Source organism: Podarcis gaigeae, assembly GCF_964106915.1.
Source record: "Podarcis gaigeae genome assembly, chromosome: 6".
Classification (NCBI taxonomy): domain Eukaryota; kingdom Metazoa; phylum Chordata; class Lepidosauria; order Squamata; family Lacertidae; genus Podarcis; species Podarcis gaigeae.
In genome coordinates, this window is record NC_139682.1 from 38,682,699 (window position 1) to 38,704,325 (window position 21,627).

Here is a 21,627-nt window from a genome sequence, read left to right on the forward strand (position 1 = left end):
AGAAACATGTTGTCCACTTTTGGAAAAAAAGATGCTGGACTAGATGCATCCTTGGTCTAATCCAGCTAATCTCTTTTCATGTTCTTAAGTTGCTCTTTGAGCAAAGTAGAACTATCTTCATCAGAGAAATTGAATGTGTGTGCTAGGGAGGCCATTTTTTCCTGAATTTGGTTTTAGTAATCCATTTTTAGTTGCGCCCTAAGGCCCCCAAGCCCTTCCCCTGAAATAGCTTCACACTGACAAGTAATTTTAGTTTAAGTTATTGGGCAGAATTTAGGCCACAACTTTATTGGTTACAGCAAAGTGAGCGATGTTGGCTTAGGCATTGGCAACAGACTATAACTGACTCCTGCCTCTCTGTCTGGAAGTCTGGAAGGGTAAACACCAAACGAGGGAGCAACATCGATGAAGACCAACGAAGCTCACCCTGGGGTTCCTGTGGTCCTGGCATGGCCCTAGCCCCTCAAGCGGACTTCGGATGAGATCCAGAACTCCCAGATTCCTTTACCGGAATACCCTTCTTCATGGAGGGGCAGGTGATGGGCCCTTCCCACACACTTCAATAAGCCAATGCCTAAACGCCAAACCTTACAAAGTTGTGACGATTGCTAAAGGGGTAGGTGAAAACCAAGTGGCTATATCCAATCTGCCAAATGGAAAAATTCCTACCCAGCCCCTGCTCCAAAGCAGGCGACCCAATCCAAAGCAAGGCCAAAGCAGCAGCACCTAAAATTAGGGAGGGAGGGCGGGTGTTCGGCAGCGTGATGCAAGTTCCCTCAGTTACGCCGCGCTGCTGCTTTTATAGGCCCCAAGAATCGTGCCAACTGCCCCGATTGGCCCAAACAACCCAGCACGATCCCGGGGCCCAACGGTTAAGGCTTGGGCCACGCCTGGCAACAACTCCCCCCATGGGGGTTGCTTTAGGGGCCCGCGCACAACCAGGACCCTCATTAAGGAGGATCCCATTTGCGCCCCGAGGCCCCCAAGCCCTTCCCCTGAAATAACATCACACTGACAAGTAATTTTAGTATAAGTTATTGGGCAAAATTTAGGCCATTTGGTTTTAGTAATCCATTTTTAGTTATGTCTGAAGGAGTACCTCCCTTCACACTGACCTGCCTGGGTGTTTAGATCAGCAGGAAAGGCCCTGTTGGCAGTGTTGCCGATCTCTGTGGTTCAAGTTGTGGCAAAGTGTGAGAGGGATTTATCTGTGGCGGTTCCAAGGCTGGGGAATGCCCTCCCCTCTGAGGTGTGTCCTGTGCCATCATTGCATGCTTTTTGACAATTGGTCAAGATGTACCTCTTTAGACATGGGTATTTAGCCAAGTGGATGTCTTCCTTGCTCCTGCATGGCTGTTCTTTGCTTTTGCTTTGTAGTCTTACGTTATGGTTTTAATGTAAGTTGTGCCTGTTTTAATTGTGGTAACTTTGTTTTCCTCCCTGAAACCACTAGGTAAAGAGTAGCTGTAGGTACAAATGATAAACGAATGTAGGAATTTTTTTACTTCAGATTTGGTATTTACCCTTTGATGACGCTGCAGCTTATAAGGGTCATCTGTGGATTTGATTTCAGAAAATTGCCCAGGCCACTGGGACCAGTTGACTTAAAATACGAGATCCAGCTTTGACTCAGCCTCTTGTCCTGCTGTGTAACCCTAGGTCATTTATTTCATGGTTGGGGATAGTGTTTTGATCTCCAATTGTACAGATTAAAAACAATACATTGAATTATTTTCAGATTATGTTTGTGTTGTCCTAAAGCCAAATGCTCTTCTTTTGTCTCACCATCAAACTTCACACTATCTGTCCACATGCATATTTTGAAATGAGTCAATATAGCAATGAACCAGCTAGATATAAAGAAAGTCAACAGATGCTCTGAAATGTACCTGCAGGTGTTAGTACATGGTGGGGAATCTATTTGAAAGGCAGATTGTGTTTGAGGCCATAAAACGTCATACTTTGTGAAAGAATGGGTCCAGATGCCTTTGATTCTTTGACCCAGTGGAGTTAGCTATGCATCTGCCTCTTTGCCTTCTGGAAACTCAAATCAACATCCTTCATGATGTGAAATGCTTTAAAAGTTCATGTATTATTTTCCAGGGGTGATCGGAGATGTGGTTGATGTTTCACATAGTTTCATAGGACCACTACCATCTGCACTCTATCCCCAATATACAGACACGTTAAGCCACACAACTGGTTTCATGTTGCAACATAGTCAGATACTGTATATTGCATAAAAATTACAGCACGGTATATAATTCCAAATAGTCTATATACCAATTTATTTATTTTGCAAATATATTAACCTTTGCTAAAGGTGAGGTTAATGAACCTGTGTACAATAAGATAAAATTAGGTGAAATACAAAAGTTACAAACTCTACAAACAAATAAAATCACTGCTCTAATTATACAATTATCATTCCATAAAAAGACAGGGTCACGCTTCAGGGAAAGCCTTCTTAAACAAAAATGCCCAGTAGCCACCTAAATATCAGGATGCTAGGCACCTGTCTAATTTCAGCTGGCAGATGATTGCAGAAGACTGGAGCTAAAACACTAAAAGCCCTGTTTCTAGTACAAACTAGAAACACCATCTGGTATTGTGTTTACTGTGCAGCTTGCATGATCCATATATTGGGAAGGAATCTGAAATACTCCAACAATTCTATCAGGGAACTGAAGTTTGTTCGCTTTCCGCAAACCTCTCCTAACAACCCCATTCATGGATTTCAGCTATGGTAATCAGATATGGTCTAAAAATGAAGATAACTCATTCCCAAGGAAATCTGGAAGGTATAACACCACACCACGAATATCCTGTTTCTATTGCACTCCTTGATGGCCTAGGGGAAAAAATGGAATACCTTTTTAATTCTAATGAGCCACAGTGGAATTGTCAAAACAAGAATCATGTGTTATATTTTAAAATTAATCCACCTTTGGTTTGAACCAAGTGAGGTTAGCATAAATATGCATATCTAGCAACTGCCATAATGTCAATGTAGGCAATCATACAATTACTGTCAGCTATGTGGAAACGTTGACCTTTAAGGACCAGTCAAAAGAGTGTTGGATGCAAAACTAAAATAACTGCCATTTGGGGCCCAGCAGCCTTAATTCCATGAAGACCCATCAAAGCAAGACAGATGAACCCCTGTAGCTTGATGCCATCTTTTTTTTGTGGGTCAAATACTGATCCAGAAACACACACAACATAGTCTACGTTGCATACGCTCTTCTGTTACAATGGCCTATGTAAATGAACAGATTTTTTTTTCAAAGCGAGAGTTTTATCCAGAGGCACCTAGTATGTGCCCAAACGAATGATCCAGCGTTAAGTTATCTGCACTCTAAATTACAGCAGTAGTCACTTGCAATTTGACAGTCATCACTGCTAGTCTAGATGGACGGCAGGATCAGTAAAGTGGGATCAACCATTGTGTTGTTCAGCTCAGCACTGACAAAGACATATTCAAATCTGTTGAGACCCCTAGTGAGTTTGATACCCATCAGGCTACAGACAGACAGAGGCTCACCCTGGCATAGCACTGGACCTAGCACAAATGGACCAGCCTCTCTTCTTCAGCTATTTCTCAGATTAGAGTTGAGGAGCAGCAGAGTGACTCGCACCCACTCCCCAGCTCTAGAAGAAATGCAGAACCTGTCCTCCGCAGGTCTTGAGGGTGGTCCAGGCACTTCCAAACTCAGGGGATGAGTCTCCCCCTCCCCTCCTTTCCAGCTGGAAATTGGAAGTGGAGGGGTAAGGCTATGTTCCTGCAGTTGTACTAAGCCTCAAAGGGCAAGTTCCCTGAGGATACCAAGGCCACTCAAAATGTGTAGACCCCTGGCTATAAAAATCTACAAAACTCTTCTTTGAGATGCTTCCTTTTGCAATTCTTGGTTGATGATACTGTCATTGCAGGGAACAACTTTCTAAAAGTGTTCCTAGAAATGAGGAACTAAAGTTGAGTGAGGGATAATGGCTTGAAGTCAGGCCTCCCAGTTTCTTTCTGTTGAACCACACTACCTCCTATATTTAATTATAGGTATAAATCTTAAATGTCGTGAAATGTCTTTTAGCTCAATGCTTAGAAACAGGCTGCACTCTCTTTGTCTGGTTTAGCTGAACTTTTATAGGGCTGAAAAGAAGAGATGGTGCTCTTACGTTTATTTTCTCTAAGCTCATGCTTTATAACTGCTACAAACTGATAAGTTTTATATACAGATACAGATATATCCCAATTTTATGACTCCTAACAGAGCACATAGTTGTATGTGTTTAATGAATGAAAGAAAATATCACTGAAAAGTTCATCAACTTTCAGCTCCTGCTCACTGAGTGATAGATAGCTTTAATTACATTGAATTACTCAGCATCTCCCCAGAACTCCCCAAAGTCATTAAAAATAGATTTTCTGTTTGAACTCCTCTCACCACGACGGGTCTCCAAGGCAGTGTGCCGCTGACGGGATGCCCCATGGGTTGGCTCCTAGTCAGAGAGGTCGGCAGCTTGTTTTGGTAGCAATCACAAAGGCGGGAATGGAGGCATAAGGAGGGGAGAAAGGTATTCAGGATTGCACCAATCATCCCTGCTCACACAAGGAGCAATTTTTTATTATTTAATTAATTATTTCTAGGACCATATTGCTTGGCATATTTGTTTTATGGCTCTGATGGCTAGTCAAGGAAAGAAGTAGATCTAAGCATAAGGGGTTGCGGAATGTCCCTATAGGTTTTGTAAAACAGAGCCAATCAGGCAATCAAGGAAAACAGTAATGAGTCTTTATCATTTAATTACTGGGTAGGAAGTTCTGTAATTAGGGAAGTGAAAAGTGAGCCCCAGAGCAGCTATGTCAAACAAACAAACAAAAAGGTTGGTGTGTCTTGAGGTTTCTGTAAAAAAAAGTGGAAGTAGTACCAGGTAAATGCTGGTATCCTGGTACTTGTGAGAAATAATATTAAGAATTTATTTTGAAATGACTTAAAATGAAAACTGTGTAAATGGTATACATTATTTGACCATTTTTTTGTACTCATTCCTTTCATATATACTTATTCATCGGCTTTAAAAAAGAATTATGAAATACAGTATGTAGAATATATTATACTAATAATTTAATATGTAGTCATGCTGAGATGACATGTTTCATTAAGGTTGTTGCAGATACAAATTACTGTTCACCCAGCTGACTTCAAGCTATTCTGTCATTGGTTCAGACAGTCATGTGGCAGCTGGGCTGCCATGAGCTCAGCACAGCAAGTCATATGACTGCTGACCCTATCTGCTGAAATTGGCATGGATTGGCTTTTTAGCACTTGATCATAACCTCTCAGAAGCTGCAGATGAGGACCAAAAGCTAAGCCATGCTCAAGTTACATGACACTGTTAGCCCACAAGAGACAGTATGGTGGATTGTGTCTCACATATGACCTGGGAAAACAAGAATTCTCCTTTTATCCATGAAGCTCACCAGTTGATTCCCCAAGTCTGGAGGAGTTGTGAGGCTGACTCGCGTGTCCATTGTGTTCGAGTGAGAGCAGTCTGGGGCATATGTTTGTGTGATGCATGTGATTTTATGTAATTAAAAAGGATAGCAGAAGGGCAGGGAGATATGGAATGGGAAGGTGAAAGTGCAGCTGGTTTAGCAATTTAGAACATTTCAAACTGTACACAGATGGGAATGCTGCGTCTTTCCTCATCCTCTTGACTTTCTTTCTCTGGGACCCACTGTAGACAGCTGCAAGTCAATCCCCTTCCATGCTACTTTGCAAAGACAGCTCTGCACACATATCCCTTTACAGGTAAAGAGACCTGCTTTTCACCTTGAATTTACCACTCGTGGTATAAATGTGGAGGTGGGTGGAGGAGATACGTGGAAATATTCTCACCCCTCACCACACACACACACACACACACACATGCTTCTGTCCTCTCTGCCCCTAGGTTTTTGCTGTATGATCTTCGCCCCGCAAATCCTGTCAATCTGTTGTCCATTTCTGTTAGAGAGCTTTGGAACCTTAGGCAGGAGCAGGTAGATATGGGCACACTAATGAGAGGAGTCCATCAAAGCATAGCAGAGAGATCTTGAGACTTCTTGCTCTACTTGTCAGGAACCTTTCCCTATGCCAAAAGTATTTCTGATTGCCAGGGACTCAGACAGTTATGTACTAGGAAAATATGTTGTTAATGGGGGTAACACTAGATAGGGTTGTTGGAGGAGGTTTTTCTTTATGAGCTCAAGGCTAACTTACTATTAACATTTCTCATCTAAGCTAGTTTATATATTTGTGTTGTGTTTTATTAATAGCTTTAATGTTTGATGTGATGCTTCTCCCCATTTCCTTCTCTTCTGTTGCTTTGCGGCATTCTTTTACCCCTAACTTTTTAAAATTTTCTTTCCTCTTGGAAAAGTTGTGCAGGGTTCATAGGAGAGAATGGGGATAAGAAGGGGTGGGATGTCAGGTTGTTCGTGGATGTTCAGTTGGTCATAAGAATCAGTCTGTGCACATTCACAACTTTCACACCTTGTTTGTTCACATGTACTGGAAACCTACTTAATCCAAGAAAGGTGTGGGTATGGCAGACCCCTCTGCATCTGCAACACATTACTACCATATTGTAGTAATGCTTTTTGAAAAGAAGATTGATCTAGTACCAAGTGCTGATTCTCACATGTGTGTACCGGTCACGTTTATTCTTGCAGACTTCTTTCAGTGAGGTCAAAGTGGCATTTTAGCCTCACGAAAGCTATTCAAGATAAGCTAGGCTGAGAGAGAATGAGCTTCACATATGAGAGAGGCTTTCTCACATCTCCAGTCCAACAGTCAAACCACTAGATTTGATACCTTGCAGCTGAATGTGTGAACTGCCATTATGTAAAAAATATTGACAGTAAAGTGGATTCTGCAGTAGGATCCTTGCGAAGTGTTGCTATATAGGCAGAGCCTGCTCTTAAAAGTGTAAATACTTGTAATGTGTTACCTCTTGTACATATTATATAAAATACTTGTAATTTCATTTGAACGCACACCAAAAAGTGCAAGTAGATAAATAGGTACCACTCCGGCGGGAAGGTAAACGGCATTTCCATGTGCTGCTCTGGTTTCGCCATAAGCAGCTTAGTCTTGCTGGCCAGTCTTGATGACCTGGAAAAACTGTCTGTGGACAGACATCGGCTCCCTTGGCCTGTAAAGTGAGATGAGCTCCACAACCCCCACATCGTCTGTGACTGGACTTAACTGTCAGGGGCCCTTTACTTTTACCTTTTTAAACATATTCATTAAAACTTACAAACAAAACTTCTACAATTATAAGTATTTCTTTTTCCAAAAAAGTTTATTTTGATGTTGCTCACTCCCAGATGACCTGCTTCTTGGCCATTCATGTTGATTTCTTTGCATAATTTTTGGGGGGATGTTAGATGCCACTGGCTATTTATCGAGCATTTATTCTGATATGTTTGTTTGTTGCGTCAAGTAATTTTAAGCCCACACTTTCCAGTTCATTTCCCCTTCATTTTCCTTACTACAAAATAATTTAATTTGGGGGAGAAGTGGGCTTTTTGCAGAAGAGCACCTAATTAATTTTAAATGGTGCAATCTGAATTTAATGGTATTTAATTGAATCCTAACCAAAGAGAGCAATGCCTTGGAAGTACCTCTTGTGGCAATGAAATAAATTCAAGATGTTTATTTGAGATTTTAAAAAAGGTTGAAACACTCTGCCCAACCCCCAATACTTGCATCTCCTGTTGCAGGTGGAAAGATGTTGCAGATAATTTTCATGGCAGCTCTTTCAAGTTACTTTGGGTTTCTGCTATTATTCTGTTTTCCACATTTTCCATTTTGCACTGGTTTGAGATTCTTCTTAAACTTCCTGATTTCATTGCCTTAAGTCAACAATGATACATATCATTCATCCTACAGTCTTGTATTTCAGTCACACTTTTCTTTTTTGTTTGTTTCTGCCTCATGTGGCATCCCACATGCAAAAGCACTTTGATCTCAGAACGATAATTACAACGGCAGCAAACAGTATAAAAAACAATTAAGACACAAACAAGTGTGCTTTCATTTTCTGCCTTTGTAAAGAGCAAGAACCCACACACTCTTTTTCTGCCTTTAGTGCTGTTAAAAGTTTCAGAGCCCAGAGTGGTGAGATAGAACTACATGATAATATGCAAATTCAGTGGCAGTTCTGTCCTCAATCAACTAAATTGTGTGTGAGAGGCAGAATGGAAATAGGAGGACATATTTAAATTGTGGATTACAAGAGCAAACACAGACAAACAAAATCAAGAAGGGAACATTTCTTGGTTGTTAAAATGAATCCACTCCAGCTATTCTTTGATGGAGATCTTCAACAGTAACTCACCTTCTCCCTGACAAAGATGTGGCTATTAGAAAATGGCGGAGCTAAACATATGTCTGGCAGAAAACAAAAGAGAAGCACCTGCCATGCTTGTTTGTGGCATAGGTGTGGAGTCTAAAAGAACCATATTTCTTAATATCACAGAGTGTTCAGGAGGCAGAATGTGTACATACTGAGAACAGTACCGCATTAGGTTTTAATCTAGATTTTTTTTCTTACTCTCAATCTATTCAAAACACTTTAGTTATAACATAAAGAGACATGTGCTTGCACTGTATGCACCACTAGGACTGCCATGTGGGTGGCGCTGTGGTCTAAACCACTGAGCCTCTTGGGCTTGCCGATTGGAAGTTTGGCGGTTCGAATCCGTGTGACGGGGTGAGTTCCCATTGCTCTGTCCCAGCTTTTGCCAACCTAGCAGTTTGAATGCATAACAGTGCGAGTAGATAAATAGGTACCGCTGTGGCGGGAGGGTAAACAGCATTTACGGTACATGCGCTCTGGCTCTCGTCATGGTGTTCCATGGTGTTACTCATGCTGACCACATGACCCAGAAAGCTGCAGACAAACACTGACTCCTTCAGCCTGAAAGCGAGATGAGCGCTGCATCCCATAGTTGCCTTTGACTGGACTCAACTGGCCAGGGGTCCTGTATCTTTCTACCTTTTTTTTTTTACAAAAAGCCAAAAGTTGCTGAGCTTTTTTAAGACAAACCCGAGAGTGCCACTTTTCTGAAATTCCGCCTTTGAAATCCTGGTAATTGGTAATGTCTGGAAAAATCCAGACATATGGCAGCCTTATACACCACTATTAACCTTTGATGGTCTTTCTTAAAAGGCAGGACAGGCAACCTTTCTCAGGCTACACATTCAAAAGTATCACACTTGCACACAGCTGGTTTCAGCATAGCTCTGCTAATGTGCACAGGACATGGCACTGAGTGGGTGACACTATAAGGCCTATAAGACCTATAAAGGCAAAGGAATCAATGTGGATTGCTGAGAGTATTATCATTATCAACATCAGTGCTTTTTTTTAAGGTGCTGGTACTTACCTTGAAGTTGTTACAGTAAGTGCCACATTTTTAACATTTTGGAGCAAGGGGGAGTGCTGGTACTGTGTACCTCTAAGTGCCCCCAGAAAACACTGGTTGTTGTTGTTTCTATACCACCCTTCATCCAAGGACCACAGGGCTGTTTACAATATAAAAACATGAAAATACATACCATTCTAACAAATAAAATCAGTTACCCCTCCCCCAAGTTTAAAAGGCCATAGATTGTTTCATTAACCAAGGGCCTGAGAGAACAGCAATGTTTTTGTCCGGTGCCTAAAGCTATGTAACGAGGGCACCAGGTGAACCTCCCTAGGGAGAGCTTTTCACAAGTGGAGAACCACTGCAGAAAAGGCCTGTTCTCATGTTACTACCCTCCAGAGCTATCTTGGAAGGGGCACAGAAAGAAGAGCCTCAGATAATGGATGCAGCCACTTATGCATGTATGCCCTGGGACACATTAAAGGTTCTGTGGATTGTGTGTGTGTGTGTGTGTGTGTGCACATTAACAAGGCACGTAGTCACTACATGTGCATTCTACTTGCTGGAGCCATGTATGAAACATCCTGAGGAGCTATAATGAAGCCTAACATCTTGGAGAGGAAATGCATATAGGACAAAATTCTAGAAACAGATCTGGACACAGGAAATGACGTACATATTAATTCCACTGTTAAGATAATGGATCTTTAGCTCTAATGTGTGACACTAATGACATGCCTGTCTTTTAAACGCAACATGTGAGAGGATCCTCAAGTTCTACAGCACTGAAGAAACACATGTTCATGAAGCCTGTGAACCTCAAAGACACTGCAAGAAGGGAACTGGGCAGTGCTTTGTTAGCTGATTAATTCAGTTCCAGTGCTATGCTCCTTCCCAGGATAGCTTGTCCAACCCCATCCTAGTTATAACCTCTCTGTCAACTGGCTTTGTCCACAAACACTGCATGCCTAACATTCTCCCAGCAAGGTTTGCAAGATCTAATTTATTGTGCTTTGAGATCCTTGATGAAAGGCGTGACAGGACTGCAAAGTGTTCCGTCATGTCAAAAAGCCTGGGTTATAAAGCCCCCAGTGGCCTTTGGCAGGCGTTTCATGTGACGGGCTCAGAGACTTGCTTTCCTGCTCTCTGAAGAAAGAAAAATCCACCTCTTGCGTAGTGTCCCATGACAATCGCCTTAATTAAAACACTGTAGGATGTCGGTGAGCATGATGTTGCCGAGTGAGAAGAATTCCGACGCTGAGATTCAGCAGCCGTTGGGGTGACAACTTCAGAGAGAAGGGAGGGTGATTTGAATCATGGAGCTGCTCTTCTTTCTGCTTTCAGAACAATTTCCGAGAATGGGGGCTGCAGATTTTGTGTAGGGCTCACTCTGTGTTCCACAAACAGTCCTCTTGTGTGTCCAGTTTCTGTTTTCTTTGCAGCCTGTCTGCTCATTTTCAGAGATGATGTTTGCAAAAACAGGTGTCCAATTCGAGTGTTCTTGCTGAGGAGGCACAGGGAGGGAGACAGATTCCAGATTGGAGATGGGATTAAGTTCTTTATTTCTGGTTGTTTTTCATTCCTTTGGAAACCTCAGAGAACTTAATCCCACCTCTTTCACCACCCCACCTGATTTTGTAAGTCCTTGTGCCACTGCAACATTCCTTTCAAGCATGACAATCAAATTTCCCAAAGAAAAGAAGTTGGGAAGAGAGAAATTCTAAGAAATTGCAAAGTCGGTAATAAACACATTCAGGAGTGGAAATTAAGCACACCACATAGAACAGCATAGTTTAAATGGGATTGGAAATGTACACAAACATCTGTGTGTGTGTGTTTGGGCAAAATGTGCAAGTTAATAATGATAGCAGTCACATCAGTTTTTGGTGTGTGTACCTGGTTAGAAGGGCTGTCCATTGCATGAATACAAATGTTATCTGAACACACCATTTGAGAGTGGGACCTTTTACTACCTGTAAGAAAGACTTCACTGCAGGTTCACAAATAATTTCCCAAGAGTCCAGCTTCTGTAGTGATTCATTGCCTGAATTGTATTTAATGTGTGCGTTTAGATGGAAACCCACTGGTACCCTGAATTCTTTAGCTCTGCAAAATCAGTGGTTTCATGCAGTTCTTCCAATAAATTATAACAGAGCAGTGCATTTTAAAACTGACACAGAGGCAGAAACTAGTGCAATGGGTGGTAGCTGAGTATGTCATACTCACAGGGGATCTATGGAAATAAATGGTATTTAGTTAATTATGACTGACATCACTGGTTCTAATGGATGTACTCCAAGCATGATGTAACTGCGATTCTAACTCTACTTACCTGGGTGTAAGCCTCACTGAATTCAATGGGACTTACATCTGAGTAGACATGGTTGGGTTGCTATCCAATGTCTTAGATGTTGTTTAATGTCTTAGATGCTGTCCAATGTCTTAGTTGGATACTATCTAATGTCTTAGAAAAAAATATGAAGCATACAAGCTCAGCCACTTAAACATTCAAATATCAGTTTAGATATTTGATATCTGGGGAAAGACTGCAAGCATTTGGTGCAACCCTATAACAAGGGTGGGGAAAATGGGAGCACAGTAAAAAATCGATTCACAGGTAGCACTTGTCATTCAAGCACCTCAGAAGATTCCAATCATACGAAGACATAAAATTCAAAATAAAAGTAATTATATGGGGAAACTAAGGTAGAAGATCCTACAAAGTGGGTCATTCCAACAGTGATCTGTGGGCAAGTCTGGCAAAAAAAGATAAGAATATATATGGACTTGAGATAAGAGCAAAGCTATTCTAAAAGAAACCGTTCTGATGCCTACTGTACAAGAAATCACCAGTCAGTTAGCAGAACTATTTATAGTCTTTGATGCCAGTAGTGGATATTGGCAAATTCAGCTGGATGACACAAAAGTTCCAGACTATACATTCAATTTATTTTTTGGCAGTTACAGGTTTTTTGGAGGGGGGGTGGGGCAGGGTTGTACTTCTGCGAATCTTTGAGTTACACACACACACTGTTTCCCTTTCCTCTTGTATGTGGGTGATGGTAATTTTAGTGCCTTGTGGGAATTTGCCCTCCAATTTCTTGAAAGTTTTATTCCCCTGTGAAAGAGGCATGCATTTTTTATGCTTCGTTCTCAAGGCACTTTACAATTTCTTTAAGATTTCTGCAATTGTGTGGTTTTAAGCTTACCTTAATATTGCAAAGTGGTCAGGGATAGTGTGTGTGTTTTATTCCAGTAAATGTTTTTACTTTGCAACCTCTCCAGCAACCCACACTTCCTTATGTGGGAAGAGCTACTCAATTATGTCTGCCCCTGGGCATTAACAGAAACATAGGCACTGGGGAAGGCTGCAGAGTATAGACCAGGGGTCAGCAACCTTTTTCAGCCGTGAGTTGGTCCACCATCCCTCAGACCATGTGGTGGGCCGGACTATATTTTTGGGGAGGGAAATGAACGAATTCCTATGCCCCACAAATAACCTGGAGATGCATTTTAAATAAAAGGATACATTCTACTCATGTAAAAACACATTGATTCCCAGACCGTTTGTGGGCTAGATTTAGAAGGCGATTGGGTCGCATCCGACCCCTGGGCCTTATGTTGCCTACCCCTGGTACAGACTATTGACAAGATGTTTTGTTGAATGAAGGGACACTCACAAACATACATCCATCACTTCATAATTAAGGTAAGCACTACAGAAACCCTGTGTCCCACTCATGAGAATTTCACCAGATTTTTCTCTCCACTTTGATAATTTTTTAATGTGATTTCTGTTCTTACTGAGAAATTTTCAGCACAGGGCCGGCTGTTTCTGCTACATAAGGATTGACACACAGATAATAAGTTTGCTATTAGTAGCTGATGGTGCTATTTTTAGAGATTGGGTATGGTAGCCATCTCATGTAATACTGTATCTGCTTTGTAAAAAGATGCCACAGGAGACTGAGGTGTGAAAAAATAAACTCTACTTAACACTTCTGCATTTCTTATGTAAGAAAACCCCTGCTGGATCAACTCAAAGGCCCGTCTAGGCCAACATTGTTTTCAGAAGATACTCTTGCTTATTGAAATTTATTTTGAGTAATTGTATATATGATGGAATCACTTTTTTAGAATAAGAGAATGGCCTCAAGACTTAATATAATGAGTACTGAATATCATACATGACAACCATCTGCAAACTGGGGTACATAAAATAAGGACACATATAGCTGTTGATTAGCCAGGCCTAGGTTCTCGTATAGGAGAAATGGAACAGACAGGTATCAGATGTCAAACCTGCAAGAAAATCCAGAAACTACTTTGCCTCATGAAATTCCAAAAGGACCCAGTTACTGTCTGTCAGAATGGTGTGTAGAAACCTGCAAAAGTGACTGAGTAACATATGACCCCAAGATAATATTTGGTTCAGACTGATGGTTCAGCTGACTACAAGAGCAACAGAAGAGATCTGCAGAGCATTACAAGTCATGAGCTGGTGATGGATGAAACAACTGAGAATGCAGGCATACCTGTATCAAATATAGACAAGCGAGAGTCTCAAGACAGAACAAATGGAATTCTTGTAACTGAAAAGTGCCAGAGAGACTTCAGAGAAACTTTTTGACAGTGAGATGCCTGTGAGTACACAAAGTGGCAGAAAGATAAGAAAAAATTACAGATCATAACTACTTCCTTTAAAAAGAGGAGAGGAGTTACTGTGTTACTCTAATGCTACTCTATATTACTATGGTATGTATTCTTGTGTTTGTATATTGTAAACTGCCCTGTGATCCTTGGATGGAGGGTGGTATAGAAATTTAATTAATTAATTAATTAATAATAGGACAGCAGCAAGGTTCTTCACCTGACAGAAGGTCGCATAAAATAAAGTAATTTATGCTTTCAAACTCAGGTCTTACTTCATATAAAAAGTGATTTCTTTTTTAACTTTAAAAAAATTGTTCCCCACCACTACCACCCTCAATATTACATATGTGTGTGCTTGTGACTGAGAAAGAGTCGTTTATAACAGCCCTGCAATATAGTCCAGTTAATAATACAGATTAGAAGTGGTTTGAGGTGGTGTGGATTTTTGGCGAAAAATCTCGTATATAAAACATTGCTCAAATTGCTGCAGGGGTAAAACTAGCTCAGTTGCCCACCTCCAAGCTCTTCCCACTCCAATCCTCCACTCAGTTGCATGCAGACATCTTATTTACTTGCATGGTGATGCGCTGCATGTTTAGATACTTAAAACAAAATAATTTCATTAAAATTAAGTGTAAAGTTTGCAGAATTAGTAAATTACTTCCACAATATGCAGATTATGCTTTCCAAATATGGAGAACTTTAATGTGGCAATCCTACCATAGTAAGCTTCTTTTCCTTGCCTCCTGCAAGATACTGCCTACGTTTTAGTCACTACTCACCTCTATCTACTTTATCAGTGCATATATTTTTGCCCGACTGCCAAATATCGAACAAGAGCATTGTTTCACCTAGCAAGTGACTTAATGTCACCTTTCATTTAACTTGAGCCAATAGGGTCAGACTATGGAATAAGATCCAAGAATCTTATGATAGCTACACCTGCTTGCTTGTTCCAAGGGGACTTGAGCTGCATCTGACTTCATACCCTTTTCGTTTTACTCACTTACACACATCCATTTTTTTCCTCTGGAGAAATCTGTTAAGTAGGGCCCAGGAAACAAGAAAAATAGGGGCCTTATTGATTTCAAATGTAGAGAGGAACTGAGTTCCCACTGTATCAACAGTATTTGGCGTGAAAGTGGCCTTTGTTCCAAGGCACACTGATTCCTTTCAGCTTCTGACTCTCCAGCTGCTGGGAGCTGGGCAGTGTTTTGACGAACGGAGCAAATGCAACGCAGACAGTTGTTTTAATTCTTAGCCAGTTGCCGACATCACTCACAAGGGCCAGAAAAATTAAGAGGGGGAAAAGAGTCTGGATTCTTTCCTTTAGTTAACTCGGCACAAGAACTATATTTGGATAGCAAGGCAGAATGAGAGCCCATTGGTGAGTGTAACAGATACAGCAGGCTTTGCTTATGCATGGAAGAGGAGAACTGGAGCAGGAATTTTTAAAAAATAAGTCTCCTCAAACCTACTGGAGCACAAAGCTTTTTGAGAGTGGGAGGGACATAAAACTTTGATTTTCTCTTCACTTCCAGTCAAAACCCCAGAAGCTCATTTTCTTTTACATTCTTCCTAGCTCCTTGCCTGTTTCTTTCTCTTTATTATTAGCATTGTGTATATAGTGCCAGAAATACACAAAAAGTACCTGTAACTTATTCATCTTCCTTTCCAGAACTTCATTTTCCCTATATCAAGTCCAGGTAGTTCAACAAACATACCATTCAAGGAGAAATGTGTCTTCCACATATATACATAATATTTGAGTCCCCAGTCAAATTAACTAGCCTATGAACTGCAAATCAGTTGATAGGTGAACAGAAAAAGATCTGGTTAAGTCAGGACATGAAGGAAAAATGCATCTTGATCTTTGGTTAAAGGGTGGTATATAAATTCAAATCATCATCATCATCATCATCTATGTGCTTCCCCAGTAGTATGTCCAGAATCATGTTGCTGGATGTAGGATATATGTATGATGACTAGTAGCCATTGGTAACTTACCTTCCATGAGTTTGTTCAATACCCTTTTAAAACCATCCAGGTTGGCAGCCATTGCCACATATTGGGCAAGCAAATTCTATAGTTTTAACTATGTGAAGAGGTATCTACTTTTGTCTGTCTTGACTCTTCCACCATTCAGCATCATTGGGTGGCCAGGGTTCCAGTATTATGAGAGAGGAAGAGAACATTTAAAGATCCCTTTCTTAACACCTTGTAATATTTTACAAACTTCTATCATGCCACCCTCCCCCCCCCCAATTCACCTACAGACATTGCAATCTTCCCTTGTAAGGGAGTTGCTGAATCCCTTGATCCTTTAATCTTCCTCTTCCAGCATCTTTCCCAACACTACATTATCAATGAGTGCATGGCTCTTTTAATCCACATCTTGCTATGACCCTTCCCTGGAGGAAGTCTTGCCTGAAAACAAGGCAACACAGAGTGCATTTTCTCAGATCCATGTGGAATACACAGCCATCTTCTGGTCACACCCATGTCTGCTGTAATTCATGTGGTTTGACATTTGTGGGAACAGCTTTTTGATCCGGAGCTGTGCCAGGAGAAGTGTTGCTTGAGGCATTAGCAGACAGGTTTCCCTTGCTCAAGCCAGGAATCGATCCTTGATGTGTTCAGCTTGGACTGCTGGGCCATCTGTCAGCACAGGCTGTACCCTGCTCTCTGGCCCTGCTAGGCTTCTCCGCAGTTACACAGAGTACCAGCAGGCAGCGAGGAGGTTGTTGGTTGATGTACAGCTATCCTTGTGCCGATGCAGTTGAAAGCAGTAATCATGATGATTGTTATTTTGTTCAGAGAAATGTTTACAGGCCCCATAAAGACACAAATGCAGCAGCCCTCATTTATAAAATGGGTATTTGATTTATTCCAGCTTGTGGCACTGACTGGCCAGACTTGGTTGCCAGCTTTCCATCCTGTTCTGCCACCTCTTCCTTTGAATTTACCCTTCTATCATAATTACATTTTCAAACACAAAAGCTGTAGCAGTTCTTGCTGCATGGGCTACCCTATTGCTAGGCTGCATGGCTCTTCTGGTGCTTCATGTGCTGCCTGAAATGTCAGTGGAAATCTCTGGAATATGTGCTCCAATGCAGCATTCTGTCTCCAACATTCTCCGAGTTTGGACCCAGCAGAGAATCCCTTCACCTCTACAGATTTGTGATCAAGGACGCTGCTTGTAAACATATAAAGTAACACAGATCTCTGCATGGTCCCTTTGTCATCTGAATAGACATCTGTGCCACTCTATGGAACTGTACTGCTGCCTAATGTGCCCTCCCCACTAATGAATTATTTCCCCTGGCTTTTGATTCTTCATCAGTTAGGAAGATGAAAATTCAGCACCACTCAACACCTTGTTACACTTCTTCCATGGGAATGGCTGTATATGAACAAAGGCAGATTTAAGGGCGTGCAATGAGTTTGGTTGCACTGGGCACAGAGCCTCAGGAGTGCTGCAGGGAACACCACAACTATTATTTGGAATTGAGCTCAAGAGGTGGAGGGGCACCAAATTTTGGTGTCACACAGGGCGCTACTGAAATTTGAGACCCCACAGTCTGCCACAGATATGAATGTCCAGGAGTTAATGTGATCCTTTGAGGGGGAAATCTGATGTGGGTTGAGGAAACCAGGAATTCTCCTTAGAAACGAATTCGTTACTTGGTCTTTGGCAAATCACTTTCTGTCAGCCTGTCTGTACATTGTACATGGAAAAGATATTGAATAAAAGGAAGGAAATCAGCCCTGAGTGCTCACTGGAAGGACAGATCCTGAAGCTGAGGCTCCAATACTTTGGCCACCTCACGAGAAGAGAAGACTCCCTGGAAAAGACCCTGATGTTGGGAAAGATGGAGAGCACAAGGAGAAGGGGACGACAGAGGATGAGATGGTTGGACAGTGTTCTCGAAGTTACCAGCATGAGTTTCACCAAACTGCGGGATGCAGTGGAAGACAGGAGTGCCTGGCGTGCTCTTGTCCATGGGGTCACGGAGAGTCGGACACGAATAAAGGACTAAACAACAACAATAATTAATAATCAATATTTTGAATCCTATTGCTTTCCTCTGCTTGACAAGATTGAGGGTTTCCATTTTATTCTTTTGACTTTCCTCTGCCTTGCTTCAGTCTGATAAATTGTTCAGATAGAAAGCTCTGCTGATGGACTCTGAGGAAACTCTAAGCCCCTGTTGATTGACATCAGTGGGTAAAATAAGCTTGAAAATGGTGAAACAGAGGTGGCCTTGCCATTTGGCAGACTGAAGTGGCTGCCTCAAGCAACTGATTTTGGGTGTCATGAAAGGGTAGCAAAATGTTAGTTATTTAACTTATTATTGTTGTATTTTTACTATCTCCTGTGGAAAAAATAACTTGGCCAGGCTTGGATACTGTGCACTTTGACTTGTAGGGTATGGCATTTACTGTTCCATCGCATGCAGAAAAATGTCGTGGGCCAGCTCTGAAGTCTATTCTAAACTGTTGCAACCTGCAATACTTTGAGAAGAAATCAAAATCAGTTGACTAGTGGTGCTCTGAGGACTTCATTCAGCCAGGGCCTGTGTATCAGTTCAGAAGTACTTTGCTATCAGTAGGCATATTGGCACAAGGATACTAGTATCTTAAACAGAGGTGTAGCTAAGGGTCCCTTGCACCCTTGGCTCAGGGTGCCACTCCCCCCCTTTTTTTTCAGGAGCAGGCACACTTGCTTTCTTAAGGGCTGCAGCTAATCATCACCCACAGAGATGCATCCATCACATATTGGGCCCACATTAGAATGAAAGCAGCGGTGGGAAGCGGCAATCTATTTACTTACATTTCTAAGAACGTTATGTGCTTTAATTTTAAAATTTATGTGTTCACTCACTGCAGAAAGTTCAGCAGTGCATAGCTTGTTTTCTTGATTTATTGTGCAAACAAGATGAGTGAATGTTTGCTTTATTCCCTTTCTTCCTAGGTGTCTCAGGTTCCCGTTGAATCATGTGAACAGTACACAACCTGTGGAGAATGTCTGAGTTCAGGAGACCCTCACTGTGGTTGGTGTGCTCTGCACCATACGTAAGTTCAGCATTAACTGGTGATTATTATCTTAAGATCAACTCAAATACCTCTTAATTCCTTCCATATGTGATGCCATTATTACTTAATTAATGCAGTTCTAAAAGCCACCATCACTATACCAGTTAGGGATTGTTGTTTTCTTTCTTTCTTAATTCATATGATAAAAATCTTTCAGCTTTTAGAGAATACTGCATTTTGTAAGAGAGAAATTAATGCAAAGGTGTAGGGCAACATGGAATGTTCCTTCAGGACACTAAATCTTGTATACGCACATATTTTAGGCATCTGAGTGATCCCTAAATCTTGCACTGTTTTCAAAAACACTATGAGCAGAATCATTTGCATTTTCACAGGCAGTCACATCAGCACAATAATCCCATTTTCATTTACATCGGTATTGTGATGTGGCTGTAAAATCTGCCCAAATAAATGAGATAGAAAAGAAATGATATGAAACTGATGATGCTTTCAAATAATAATAGTAATCATTTTCAGCTTCCAAGTTACATAGACATGTGTTTTTTACCATTAATGTGATGCATTCATTAGACATTTTCTTATATCAAACTCCAGAAACAGCCACAATCTCCTCTAAAACCTGCTTATTTTAGCCCAAGATTGTCAGTTCAATCTTATTGCAATGTCTCTCCTGTACTTTGTTTTCTCCTTGCTTCTATTTCTTTTCTACAAAACAAGCTACCGCACACCTGCCAACAGCCTTTCCTGGCATCAATCACTTCCCTTACATTGTAACCTAACAGAATCACTGTTTAAATACCACTTAGAAATTTCAGAAAGGCTGTACACTTCAGTCTCTGGCTTAAACCCTGCAAAGTAATGAAATTGTCCAGGCTTCCTAGCCTAGCTATTCTCCACTGAGCTTGTCGGTGTCTGCTGGGACAAAGGAGAAAGGTTTTCTAGGCAACATCCTGGGGAAAGCTTAGGAAGCTGTGCCTCTGAATTATTGAGGTGTTTGGCATCTTTTTCTCTCCCGCAATGGCAATGCTGCCTCAAGCGGAAGGGGTGCCCAAAGACTGAAGGAGGGAGAGGCCTGGAGTTCACTTACAGAAAGGAGTCCAAAAAACCCCTTGGGCCTGTTGCCAGCACTCCCATTAAATGTTTAGCAGTTGGGGTGGAGGCAAAGGGTACCCACACAATAGCAGCTGGCAAAATGCCCATGCAGCAGGTGTTGAGAGAGTGACAGGGAGAGAGCAGAGGAAGGCTCTGATGAAATATCCTGATTGGATCAGAGACCTGCATATAGCAGGCTAATTTCTATGCCACTTTGTCAGAAGGCATTTAACTTCCAAGGCTCGTTGCGACATTAAAAAATGACAACAAACAGTTTTCTCTTTAACCTGCTCCTCATGCCATTTTGAAGTCAAAGTAAAGCAAATGCAGATGGGTTTTCCATAAAGTGCAGCTTCTGTTTGGGCATAAAAATAAGCACTGGGTTTTCTAAAATACTAAGCATCCAGTTTCATGCAGCCTGTCAACAAAAGCTTTCTACATCACAGTTCTACCGGAACTGGGGAAGCTGCGGACAGAAAGGGTGGTTCTCCCTCCCTCTCTCCCTCCATCTCTCTGCACCTTTTTTTTTAAAAAAGATATTTATTGCAGTTTTCAAACAATACAAAAAACCTCACACTCAAACCCCCCCAAAAAAAGAAAGAATAGAAAAAAAACACCATCACAATCAATCAATCCAGCAAAAACAGAAAAATACAGCACGAAACCTAAAAAACAAAAAAGACCTAAAAAGAAAGATATATATCCAGTTTCTTACCCATTATTTACATATCCTTCTTTCCTGACTTCCTCACATCTCCCTTTTCTGTGTTCCCTTTTTAAACAATCATATTCAGCAATACCTAACCTTTTTTTCAGATCTTATTCTGTATTATACCTTTCAACTATTATGTTTCCAATTTTTCCCCTTATAACATTTTGTTTAAGTTTGACATAATGTTATTCTAACTTTTCACCCTTATTTCTCATAAAACATTTTTACATATTCCTTTCAGCTATGTCACTAATGGCATATTGTCTTTATATCCTGCATCATTTTAACATTCAAATGTTTTACAATGTTTTTGCAAGTAGTCTTTAAATTTCTTCCAGTCCTCTTCCGTGGTCCATAACCATTCCCAGTCAGCAAACATAATATTATGACCAATGTCTTGTGCCCTCTTAACCATAGCTGGTTTGACCGTTTCATCCTGAGTGTTCCATTTTAACAGCAGGTTGTACATTCTTGAAAGTACCTTAGTTTTAGGTTCTAACAATTCTGTTTCTAATTTCGATTTTTCCACCTGGAAACCTATTTTTTTATCCATATTAAAAACCTCTCTAATTTGATAATAATGTAGCCAATCTCGCACTTTATCTTTTAGTTTCTCAAAACTCTGCAATCTCCATGTGTCTCCGTTTTGTTCTAGTATCACCCAATATTTCGGCCACTTGGCCTCCATATTGAGTCT

General features: G+C 41.1%; 1 protein-coding gene across 2 annotated transcripts in view; it reads left to right on the plus strand.

Moving 5' to 3' along the window:
• The window catches only part of PLXNA2 (plexin A2), a 415,423-nt gene that overhangs the window by 211,843 nt on the left and 181,953 nt on the right, over positions 1 to 21,627 (plus strand). For both annotated transcript variants that reach the window (XM_083745460.1, XM_083745461.1), the window contains exon 5: positions 19,044 to 19,144. In XM_083745460.1, coding sequence (XP_083601586.1) covers positions 19,044 to 19,144 — 101 coding nt within the window. The remainder of the gene's footprint in view (positions 1 to 19,043; positions 19,145 to 21,627) is intronic.